General features: G+C 38.2%; 2 protein-coding genes across 2 annotated transcripts in view; one reads left to right on the top strand and one right to left on the bottom strand.

The window, feature by feature from the left end:
- Nucleotides 1-5,395, top strand: part of LOC134403678 (ankyrin repeat domain-containing protein 26-like) — an 84,242-nt gene extending 78,847 nt beyond the window's left edge. The window contains exons 39-40 of the mRNA XM_063134055.1: nt 2,156-2,201; nt 4,261-5,395. Coding sequence (XP_062990125.1) covers nt 2,156-2,201; nt 4,261-4,409 — 195 coding nt within the window. The 3' untranslated portion in view covers nt 4,410-5,395. The remainder of the gene's footprint in view (nt 1-2,155; nt 2,202-4,260) is intronic.
- Nucleotides 5,396-7,849: 2,454 nt separating this feature from the next.
- LSM8 (LSM8 homolog, U6 small nuclear RNA associated) lies at nt 7,850-11,934 on the bottom strand. The gene is made up of 4 exons (XM_063134052.1): nt 11,807-11,934; nt 10,877-10,917; nt 9,345-9,472; nt 7,850-8,099 (listed from the first exon to the last, which is right to left on the bottom strand). The coding sequence occupies exons 1-4, from the start codon at nt 11,835-11,837 to the stop codon at nt 8,009-8,011; spliced, it is 291 nt and encodes a 96-aa protein (XP_062990122.1). The 5' UTR covers nt 11,838-11,934; the 3' UTR covers nt 7,850-8,008.
- Nucleotides 11,935-12,609: the final 675 nt, after the last annotated feature.

Raw genomic sequence — 12,609 nt, 5'->3', positions numbered from 1 at the left:
AGATGTGCAGTTGTCTGTGCCCCTTCCTCCCTATGATAGACCTCTGTAAATACTAAATATTAAACAAAGGGTTGGGGGAATGGGCAGAAAAGCACTTATGGAAGGTTCCTCTGCCGGACTTTTGAGGATATTCCCCATCCCACAGCTACCATGGGGAGCAGTGAGTTGGGAAAATCCACTTCTCCCAGCCCAGTTGCATGTAACAAAATCTGGATAGAACCCAAAGTCTAAAAAATAATAAAATAATATCCACCACATTTAACATTTGGTTGTGGGGGGAGGGGGTAATCCCCTGTAGTAAGTGATACTGAACCTGTACACATTTTTAACTAGATTTTAACTGGATTTTAACTGGATCTTAAAACTAAATATACCTCATATATGCAAGGATTTTAACAGACCAATCCACAGACACAGCTATGACTTTGAGGTTGGTAATCCAAGTGTCTGTTTTTCTGCCCCACACTGCTCACAGCTGGTGTGGAAAGAACCAGAATTTCTTTTCTTCCAAGGATGCAACACCATCCTTTGGAGAAGAGGCCAGGGAGCATGAAAAGGAAGAGTTCTGAGGGGCAGGGAGGAGGAGAGGCCAAGATCTGCTCGATCCAAGAGCCTCCCATCCACAGCTTGGTAAGTTAGATGGACTGAGAGGAGGCTGTAAGCAGAGGAATGAGGGGCTGTAAAAGCTTCCATCCTCATCCCTCCCCGTTGCTCTTGCTAGCATAGCTTTAGGTAAATAGTGCTCTGAGATAATCTGTCCATCAAGCATCAATCCCTTAGGTTTGTGCTCCAAGTGTATTAACAAAGGTCACCTTTACAACTTTATACTAGAAGATACTGCACGTAGGTAGTATAAGTTATAGTTAAATCTTTCAATTGCACTTGTCAGTTTGGCAATGTACACTAGCTTATATATCTCATCATTCCTTTTTCTAGTTTCATTCTTTTTATCCTAAGCATAACACATTTTTTCAGAGCACTAACCAAAGAATGACACAACAGCATTGTTCAAATCTTTGCTTCTCCTCCCCACTTCTACGATTGAACAGCATCTGTTAATTTTGCCATCTCTGCAGTTTCCCAGATTTTAGCTAACTATTTGCCATTTGGAAGTAACAAAGATTCCAGATTTTATTAACTCCATGTTTTCTGACTACAAATTATAAGCTGGATCTTAGTTGTGCTTTAGTCCCATTAACTAAATTCAGTGGGACTTCAGTTACTCATGACTAGCACATCTTATTAATTTTAATAAGACCATAGCATGACTAATCCTATTTTCACAGTCTTATAATCAGAGGTTGTGCATGTTTACCAAGAAATAAGTTACACTGAGTTCAGTGGGATTTACTCCTTAAGTCTACATGATTGTATCCCTATAGTAGATCTTTATTTTCTCATACTGTAGGTAAGTTCCCCTTTTCTGACGGTCTTATAAATTGGTCATTTTCATTTCTGTCTGTAAGAACTATACACTTATGGCTTGTTCTTTACTTCTTCAGCTCCTTGATCAAAAGTCTATTTCTTCCTTCTCTTCTCTGCAACCAGATACTTAACAAGGTGTGTAGTCAGCATTGCTTAATGCCATGTGTTGTACTGGACAAATATGACTATATGTTTATCTCTAGGTTTGTTTTGTTTTTTAAAAAGGAAAAAGGAGAAAAAGCTAGTCGTAGGTTTTCAGTTGCTTCTTCAGTTGACTCAGTTTGCATGAAAAATAATTCCATTTTCTTTACTACTCTCACCCAAGGATTTCTAAGTAATTAAAATGACCTGCTTCTCAAAACATCATTACGAACTACTTACGCAGGAAGCAACTGAAAGAATTCTAGTTGTTATTTCGACAATTAAAGCAATAACTGTTGTTACCTTTTTCTACTTGGCATCTGTGACAGAAATGTTTATGATCCATTATTCAAAACTTGATTTTGTATATTAAATTACCTTCCAATGGTAGTGTGCAGTCACGTTTTGTTCATAAAAAGTTGATTGTCAGTAAAGATTTGCTCAAGTCTGGCTAAAAACGGGAAGATGGCAAATATCAAAATAAGAGATGAAATATGTAATGTAACATGAAATTGCTAACATTTTGTAAGTTTACAGCTTTTGTTTTATAGCTAATATAATGTCAGCCATAATCTAAATATAATTTCAGATGCAGCTGGAACTAGAAAAAAATATCACCAAGGAACTAGACCAAGGTATGTTAGTCAAATGCACGCTAACAATTTTAAAATTCAAATCTGTTAGAAAAATGATAGCAGTAGTGGTATTCAGGTGTCTTGTGGCAAAACTACTCCTATAATTCTGTAGCTTACAAACTATGTGAAAAAATAATAATACGATTACCAAAGGACTATTTTCATAAACTTTTTATTAGTATAATTTCATATGATAGTTCATTACTGATCAGCCTATTTGATGTCACTAACAAAGACTTGTAGATTTCTACAGATGGTTTATCATTAAAAACTGTTTTGGAAAACTGGCTTAAATCAAAATATCCATTTATAGCCAAATGGCTGGCTAATACTAGGATTTATTATGAAGCATTTTTACAGATTGATTTTTAAGCAGTTGCTCAAGAAAATGTATCCATTTTCAAATAGCCTTACAATATCTAAAGACATAATAAAAATACTGATAATTATACTGATTTACCCCACAGAATTTTTGTGTGGATGAACAACATACAGTTTTAAAAGACTATACAAATAACCAGCAAATATGCTGTGGGTAAAGGATATTATGCTTTTAGATACAGCAAGAGTATAATGGATCTTTCAAAATGATTCCTAATGAAATACGTTTAGTTCAAACCAGCCATTAGTCTACAAAAATGAATATTAGTCATGCTTTAGTCCCATTGAAATCAATTGTATTTAAGTTATTTATAACTAACTTGTCTCACTAATTTCAAAGGAACAAAAGTATGATTAACTTAGTATGAATCCTGCTTCAATGACTTGCCCAAGGCCACATATTCTGAGGTGAATGTCAAGTTGGATATCTACTTATCCACTGCAACTTTTGGTGGATGGTGAAATGGAAAATTAAATGTTTCTTGTATTATTACTAGCTACCATCCTGCATCAGAATTTGTATCAACCATTCTTGTTTGTTGCATGTTAAAGAGTTGACTAATAGCTAGTTGACTTTTATTTTTAGATACTTATGCAAACTGGTATATTTGACTTTATTTACATAATTGTATATTTTCTTATTGGATTGATCAAATGTAAAACTGGTATACATTGCATTCACATTTCCTTTTTTAGAAATGCATTGTTTCATAAAATTCTTAACGTGTAATGAATGAATACAAGACATATTGGGCAACTGGAATTGATGGAGTACTCCCAAATTTAAAATCAAAATGGGATTAACTTTGTTTTAGGTGACTGTCCCTAGGAAGCACTTCTTCAGACATGCTAAAATTTAATATAATAATGAATTTCAGTGGCTTCATTTTTTAAAGATATAAATAATGGGTTGGATCCACAAGCTCCCTTGATTTCAGTGGATCTGCTGTAAGCATAACTAAGTCTAGATCCAACCCAATGTAATAGAAGTGTGTGCTATTGTCTTTAAAATATTTCCAGGTAATTTTTTGAATTTGTTGGAATATAACATTTAAATCATACCAGCTGTAATTTTCATTTTTCCCTAAGCCCATACTTTGGCTATTAAAAGAATGTTTGAGATGTTTACATACCATACTTGTAAAATGAAGATACTATACCTTTTGTTTATTAAATATAAATAAATTCTAAGTCAATTTGTAAACTGCCCAGAGAGCTTCAGCTATGAGGTGGTATATAAATGTAATAAATAATAATAAATAATAATAATTTTAGGACAGTGGGAAATTTTTGATTAAAAGTTTTCTGGAAAATTACTGGGTTTACTGTGATTTGCAATCCTGCTCCCCTCTGCTATATACAGTTACAAAGCAATCCTTTTGACCTGTCTCATATAACATATTCAATGTAGTTAATATATTTTTTCTTTTTCTTCTTTTTTCTTTTTCTTTTTTACAGAAGTTAGACAATTTGTCCTTATTCCGGTAATAAATGCAACTTTTGCAAACATAAGATTACTAGAAAATCGCTATGTCTGCCTTTTATTCTGAATTTTAAAAGCACATCTTTTAATAACTTTTATATTTAACTTGACAAAATAGTTACCCTGTTGTTTTATCACCTCCTTGATGTCAGAATGTGTTTTCTGTGAAACCATAAGCTTTTCTTATTTTTACAGCTAAAGCTGAACTTGATGCAGGATCTGTTAGAGTCTCCCCTATAGGATCAGTTGATGGATCTTCAAAAAACCTAAATGTGGAGCAAGACCAAATATCCAAGGCTACACAGCAGTATCTTGATGTTTTAAAGAAAAACTATATGATTTGAATAAACTCTGATGAAAGCTTGTAGATGTGACTGTTACACAACTCTATAATGGACTGAATATATCAAATGTGAAAACTTTTTATACTTTGAATTCTATTATAAACATATCAGGCACATTGCACTTGTATCTGGAGAAATACTGCATAGCCATATAGTCTCTTACATTTGTTACGAAAGCCATATTTTTTTCTTTAGCAAATTCACACTAGGCTATATGTTTTTCAGAACTGCCCATGTTATCTGCTACAGATGACTCAAGTCTTGTCTTGTTATATGTAGGTTTAAAACCAAAGCATTTCGTTTAGCATACATTTGCTGCTTGTACTTTTAAATGGATTTGTATACTGTCAGGTAGCAGTTAAAATGCTTTTCAGATACTTTTGCTTTATACCCTCTTCTGTACTCCATGCACATGCAACATTTTTACAGGTTAGGAGTGTGACATTGAGCGGTCAACATCGGTGACTTTACTGCAGTATTTAGATATGCTATACCGGCAATAGTGCCAAGAGACGTTATTTGTATTTTTGAATGGTACATAAAATGCACTGAAGTTCAAATTGAATAAAACTGGGTTTTTTGGAGCTGTTGGTACAATTAATATTGACTCATCTGCTACCTCCAATTTTCTTAATATTTTCCAAAGGTAATGCTATAGGTCTGATTCAGTGATACAGCCAGTAGTTAATTGATAACTTGCATACCCATTCTAGATTATTTTGAACAACCCACAAAGTTGACAATAGCTAAATGTAAGAAAAATCCCAATTGATTAGCTTGCATATTAGTCAAGATATACTTCACAGGCTGTCTTCAACAGTATCCATCCTCCAGAATGGATTCCACCTTCTATCTGTAGCCCCCTGCTACGCCTAAAATCTTTAAGGGGTTGAGGGACTCCCTGGAACAGATGGAAGGGGTTGCAGGGGCAAGGAGGGGAAGGGAAACCTTCCCTCTCACAACACTGGATAATGGTCCCATAATTTTACCCCAAACTGCTAGTGCATTTGCAGTTACTTAAAAACTGGGTGATAAATGAAAGTGGCTTCAAGATCCCTCACCCATTTTTAAGGATATATGACAATTTTGCTTTATCTATGTACTGTATTTAAATGCTACTTTATATTTAATAAATTTTTCAAAACATCTTAATTACTTGACCATTATAGGTATTACTTCTAGTAAAAATATTCCTTTTCTCTGAACTCAGAACTTCAGAATTTTTCTCACCAAATTTTTATCCTGTTCTTATGGCCTAGACATAGCTGAACTGACATTCCATTCAGTAGCATGGTTTTGTGTCCAAGTTGTAGTGTTTTCAACTCCATTGAAAGCAACAAAAAACAGCAAGGGCTGAAGCCCAGCAGTAGAGCACATGCAAAAGGTTCTAGGTTCAGTTCTCCAAAGACCCAGGTAGGGCTGCTAAAGACTAGAGAGCTGCTGCCAATACTCAGTATTGAGCTATATAGAGCAGTGGTCTGACTATAAGGCAGTTCCTTGTGTTCCTAATTGTATGCAATTCTATTGCTTAGTAACAACTATAGAACAAGAACACCACATGGCATGGGCTTAAGGACTACCTTGCTCTTGGCATGGCAGCTGAATCACATGTGACGATCTTGCCTAAACCTGGTGAATTATTTTATTTATTTATTTATTACATTTCTATACCGCCCAATAGCCGGAGCTCTCTGGGCGGTTCACAAAACACAGTATAAAGAGCAGGGATCAGTACTTCAATCATGTAGGTTCTAGCAGGTTGGTGGTGTGGTTCAGTACCCTAAACGCTACATTTAGAAGCTTCATTTTTCTTATACGATAGAGTACTGGGTATCTTAAAAGAATAGTTTCTTGGTTCGCCACCCTTTTATAACTCAGGTTTTCCTTAATTTCAAGATTGTAAACACTCCCAAGGCTGAGGTAGGAAATGATGGGATCCATTACAGTGCTAAGATTATTCTAGAAACGTTCCTGTCATCAGGAAGACTTCTAGAATATACATGGGGAAAAGGTACCCAACCAGAGGAAATCTGAAGCATGGATGGTGTTCTTGTGTCTGTATTCAAAAATACAAGTAAGGATTTAGGTGCATTGATTCAGAGCAATCATGGTGGAAGCCACATGCCAGAAGTGGGTGGGGGTGCATCCCAAAGCGGGCAGGCCCACCCCCCTACTGTCATGTAGCTTATACACACACATTACCCCTCCCCCACTGCAATGAGGCTTTTAAAAAAGATCATATTGGTGCTATTGGAGGCTTTTAAAAAACCTCCAATAGCACCAATATGATCTTTTTTAAAAGCCTCATTGCTTTACAGTGCTTGCATTGGAGGGCAATGCCCCCTTTTGCTACAATATGACTTTTTTAAAGCCTTATTGCTGCATTGAGATGAGGGAAAAGCCCTTCAATCACTTTATCAGATATAAAGCACCAGGAAAGCATTTGCGCTAAGGATTCCCCATATGTTCAGCGTTTCCCACTTCAGCCTGCGTGAATACTAAGGCAAGATGTAGGATAGGGAGGCCTCAAACCAGGTACTTTAGAAACAAATTCAGGGAAAATATCCTTCAGGAGTAACAGCAAAAGGAGACAAGCTAGGAATACATCTCTGCCGCTCTAATGGTTTTAGAAGTTATAGGAGCCAAGTGCTAGTGATAGCTTATACTGAGGGAAAGGGGACTATTTTCTCCTTTAAATGGCAGCATATTTCTATAAAGTGTGTCTACTTGGACAAATACAGCTACAATCCCATATAAATATACTTTACAGTAATCATAAGGTACGGATGCACAGATTTTATTTAATCCTTTCAATCAGGCATCCTGTGCCTGCTTACCCTACCCTGTGCCTGTTGGCATTCTCTTCCCCTCCTTATTGTTTACTATGATTTTATTAGATTGTAAGCCTATGCGGCAGGGCCTTGCTATTTACTGTTTTACTCTGTACAGCACCATGTACATTGATGGTGCTATATAAATTAATAATAATAATAATAATAATAATAATAATAATTATTCAATCACTCATTGACAGAATCTGATTTTCTCCTTCAAAATCATAAGCAAATATTTGTGGCTTTTTAAATGGCTTATATATTAGCATATTTTCATACTAGTAAATGTGTGTACAATTCTGGAAAGTAAAAAATGGTCCACAAGATTGACTTGACTTGGAAGATCACAGTCCACTGTGCAATCCTTTAGTTGTATTCCTAGAAATCTAGTCATGCATTTTGGATTTCTCCTCCCTAATGTAAGGTGGACTTACTTCCAAGTAACATACTTATACCACATGTGGCCTAATTTTCTATAGAAATTTCTAAGGAGAAATATTAGGCATGTTTACATTATGAACTCAAATGTGAGTGTTAGACTGCGTAAAGGATGCCTATTCTTTGCATATGTAGTTGCTTTGTAAAAAATCTCTCATGAGCCTTCAATAAAATGTAGACTTTAATATACATATCAAACTATAACATTCAAAATAAAGAGTATAAACTATCCAGGGTATTACACGTAACTTGTAAAAAAAGTAGCCATGCTATCCTATAAATAGTTCTGTACAGCCAGATATGAAGTCCTTCTATATCCTTGTTTTTTCAATGTACAACTGAGTTCAAAGGTTCTGCTCGAATATTCCCCAGGTCAAGTGCCGAATCTGTCTCTTCATCAATTTCTCCAATTACAGCACTATAAAAGAAATAATTGCGATAGATGAAGTGTTAAATTCTGAAACAAAATTCATACAATGGCACAAGATTTCCACCATTCTAAAATTTACCAATTCTACTTAACAATTAATATTAACTTATAGCAAAGAAAACATACTGTGATTATGTCACCAAAATACAGATATTTAAATGAAACAAGTACATCATATATACAGCATGAAAATGTGGACTGCACCTTCATTAAACATTAATAGTACATAATTTGACTCCTGCTTATCATGTACTAGCTTTCAAAATATTATGCAAAGAAAAATATTTTTGTTGATACAGACTCTGCTATATATCAAAGGGGACAGGGTTTATGTACAATATGACTTTTTTTTTAAAGTAACCTTTTGGGTACCTTATCCCATAGCTAAGGCAGATACAAAGTGGGTAAAATGTTTCCTATCTTTTACAACTAACAAAGCAATCACAATCTACAGTATTTTTCTCAGGCTATATCGCAATCCTATGTATATCCACTTGGGACTAAGTATCATTCAATTCAGTGAGACTTTGAGAAAACATTCAAAAGACTGAGCTTTTAACAGCACTACCCTATATATGTCTACTCAGAAGCCATACTGCATTCACTGGGGGTTACTTCCAGGTAAACATGTATAAAATTGCAGCCTAATTCAGAAGTGGGCACCTTATGGCTCTCCAAATGTTTTGATCTACAGCTCCCATTATCCCTCATCATTGCCTATGCTACTAGGATTGATGGGAGTTACAGGCCAAAACATCAGGACAGCCACAAGTTTCCCACTCCTATTTTAAATAGTTTTAGAGCAAATATTGAACTCTAGGTGAAAAGCCATTTGCTGGTTGCCGAGTTACTGGCTGTCATGAGCCTGAAGCCTAGCTTTTAGTGTTACAGAAGGGATAGTGTTACTATTTCAGGAGCACAAAGCACATGGGAGGGATAGCAATGGCAGTACCATGTAAATATCAGGGGCCAAACGGAGGGGGAGAAGAAATTGTACAGTTCTGTATACTTGTGACATTTCAAAATTAATAAGAGCAGCCAACACGTGCACAACAATAAAAGAACTGAGCCTGAGATTGTGCATCAATGGAGAGCTCTAGCAAAGGCATCAAGAACATATAAAGTATCTAGCTTTCAAACAGACCATACAAGTCCTGAGAGGTAGATTTGTGATCTTCTATTGCAGCTCAGACTGTACAAACATATAATCAAAAGGAGGAAAGCCAAACTTACACGTTATCTCCTCTTACGATGTACAATCCTAATACTACTTGTTCCACTCCTTGTGAAGAACTGAACACTCTTTCATGGCTTTCATCCAAAATCAAGTTGATGGTCTGATCAAAGCCCTTGAGAGTTCCCTAAAAACATTTTTAAAAATTAGATGTTTCAAATTTTCATTTATCCTAGTTCCTAAACACATCTTAAATACAATATTACATCACTTAACAATGATACAGCTTTAAAGATTAAGCAGATTATTTTTAAGTAACTCTTCAGAAGAACTTCTTACACTAAATTATTCAACATAATTTCTCCACTAAGGTTTGGCAGCTTTCTGCCAATAACAGTGTTAAAGGAAAGAAAATGTGGAGCTGCGATCATTGCATTTGGGTATCAAGTGTTATATATATATATTAAACTTTTCATTCCTTCATGCTTGAACAGTCCAGCTCCTCCTACAAGGTAGGCATATTTTGTAGATTTTTTGTAAGTTATTTCCTGTGAGAAATGTGAAAATCTCACTTTAGATAATCACCACTAACCACACAATAGTAATTCCAGTTCAAGTAGACTTCCATTTCACACTAGCGGCATTCAAGAGGCAGCTGGACAACCATCTGTCAGGAATGCTTAAGGTGGATTCCTGCACTGAGCAGGGGGTTAGACTCGATGGCCTTATAGGCCTCTTCCAACTCTACTTTTCTTTGTAAGTTAAGAACTTAAGAGCCATGCTGCATCAGAACAAGGGTACATTCTGTTCTCGTGGTGGCTGACCAGCTACTGATGGGAAACTCACAGGCAGGACACAAACACAACAGCACCCACCTTCCCCAGCAACTGATGTACATAAGCTTACTGCCTCTGATACCGGAGGTAGCATAGCGGCATCAGGACTAGTAGCCATTGATAGCTTCTTACAGAAATCTGTCTAACCCCCTTTTAAAGCCATCCAAATTGGTGGCCATCACTACAACTTGTGGTAGAAAATTCCATAGTCTGCACTGTGTGAAGACGTACTTCCTTTTATCTGTCCGGAATCTCCCACCAATCAGCATGTGGGATGACCCCAGGTTCTAGTATTATGAGAAAGGGAGAAAAATTCCTCCCCATCCATTCTCCACACCAGTCAAGACATCTGGTTTCCACTGCATGAAACGGGATGCTAAACTAAATAAACTTTTGGTCTGATTCAGCAGGGCTACTCTTACATTAATGTACTCAGAAATAAGCACAGCACCACTGTTTAATACGCCATACTCTTGTGTAAGGATACTTCAAGCCTCTGACACCAGAGGCTTTTGTCTAGTGGGTGTGAACCTGACAGGGTTGTGCTTTTCAAAACACAAGTAAGCACATCAATCCTAAGCATGTTTACAGACTTATTTCAAAGTGTGAATAGAATTACAGCTTCAATAAGAAATACTTTGTTTAAAACAGCAAGGCTCACAAATATGTCTTTGGCCATTACAGTATATCCAAGTCTGTTACAGGACAAACAACTTTTAGAAAGGATAGAATCTATACTTAAGGGAACTTCTTACCACAATCATACGACCATCCGAAGTAATTACAGCAACAGTACCTGAGGCTCAAGTTAAAGAACAGCCTTAAAATAAGATACGTTATCAAGATTAAGATGAGTTTACTCAGGGGTAGTCTTATGCCGCTATGTATTTTATGAAGCTGAGCTTAACCCTCATAACCAACCACACCACTTGATGCAGTTTCGACAGGAGATCATGCTCACTCATGCGCTTCATGGTTAGATGGGATTTGGAGCTGGCATTCCCACATTCGAGACCAACACTTTAGCAACTTTAGCCCAGTGGTTTTACCAGTCTAATTTATCGAGGTTGCCTTATCCAGCTTGTCTGGATATATTTTACAGTAGAGTGAAGCTATGCTGCCTAGGAGTGATGTAAAGGTAGGGGACGGTTCCTTCTGACCAGAGCCTCCTTGAACACTTGTAACTAGGGTTCGGGTATAACGAGGACGTTTTCCTTCGGTGGCCAGTTGCTCCACAACGAAATCCTTTGTCCTCACAGTCGCCTTGCATCGAGTTCAACCCACCCCCACGTTTTCAAGGGTTGCGGCTGCTGCGAATCAAACGAACAGGCTCCGCCCACAAAAGGCCCTGATTCGCTGGGCTGGCGCGACGCCCCCACCCGGTACGACCGTGCCTAACGCAGAGGCCGCTCCGACCGCGTACGGAGATAGAACGTAACCCAAGACGGAAGTCCCGGCTGGCTTCGTTGCCGTTACCCGCCCCGCCCGCAAAAAAGGCTCTAGCGGAGCGCGCGCAGCCAACCGAAGGCGGACTTTGACGTTCGCTTGAGCGGGGCACAAAAGGCAGCCTGAGGGAATGAGGAGCAATCACCACAGCGTTCCCTCCGTGCCTCACCGCCTTCCCCGACCCACTCCCGCCTCGCCCTGAGCGGCTTCGCCCAGCCCCCGTGCCAGCGGAAGGATACGGTTAATGTAGCTTTCCAGCGCGGAGGTCATGGCGGCGGCCCTTGCTTTCGGCCCCGGCCAAATAAGCTGCCGCGAGACTTTCCGACACAAGGCACAAAACCCACGTCGGTAGCGGAACACTACATCCGGGCGCAAGCCCTGTCACTGCGCACGCATCCGCCTCAGGGCGCATGCGTAGAGCATATTTTGGAGCTGTTGAGGGTTAAATGTAGATTGACAATGCCTTCGTCGGGAGGCAAAACTTCCTGGTTCCTTCGAAACGTTTTCCTTCGCTCCCCCCCCTCCTCCACCATGGTGGAAGTACACAAGCAGCCCATAAAAAACAATAGAACCAACATTTTCGCCTATGTTTAGGCAGCGATATGTTCCGCCCTTCCAGCCCCAAGCGAAGACAGTATTCATTCCCCCTCTCCCATAATTCCGCTATTATTTCTTATAGTAAACGGAAGGCGGTATGTTTAGTAATTGTCCTTTAGTGCCAATACATTATCCCACATATCACACTAAGAGGAAGCGGTGGCTAACATCATGTTTATTTCGTCGCGGAAATAAACGCTGTCCTCCAATCCCAATTACGTTTTCTATACGCAGCTCTTAACCCCGCCCAACGATAGGTTTAAAAAAAACAACGATCAAAGAACCCCGGAAGTCAATAGTCTTTTAAACTAGTGCGTACGTCTATATTCGAGATTTAACGCGAGGGGATTGGTCTCTACGCGCGCCTTTGAAGCCCGGATGTCATTGGCGTTCCCGCGAGAGCGCTACACTGGTGGAACAGGAGCGAGCGTGTGCGAGACTTGCC

Source organism: Elgaria multicarinata, chromosome 9, assembly GCF_023053635.1.
Source record: "Elgaria multicarinata webbii isolate HBS135686 ecotype San Diego chromosome 9, rElgMul1.1.pri, whole genome shotgun sequence".
In the NCBI taxonomy this organism is placed as follows: domain Eukaryota; kingdom Metazoa; phylum Chordata; class Lepidosauria; order Squamata; family Anguidae; genus Elgaria; species Elgaria multicarinata.
This window is presented reverse-complemented; position numbering and strand designations above follow the sequence as displayed.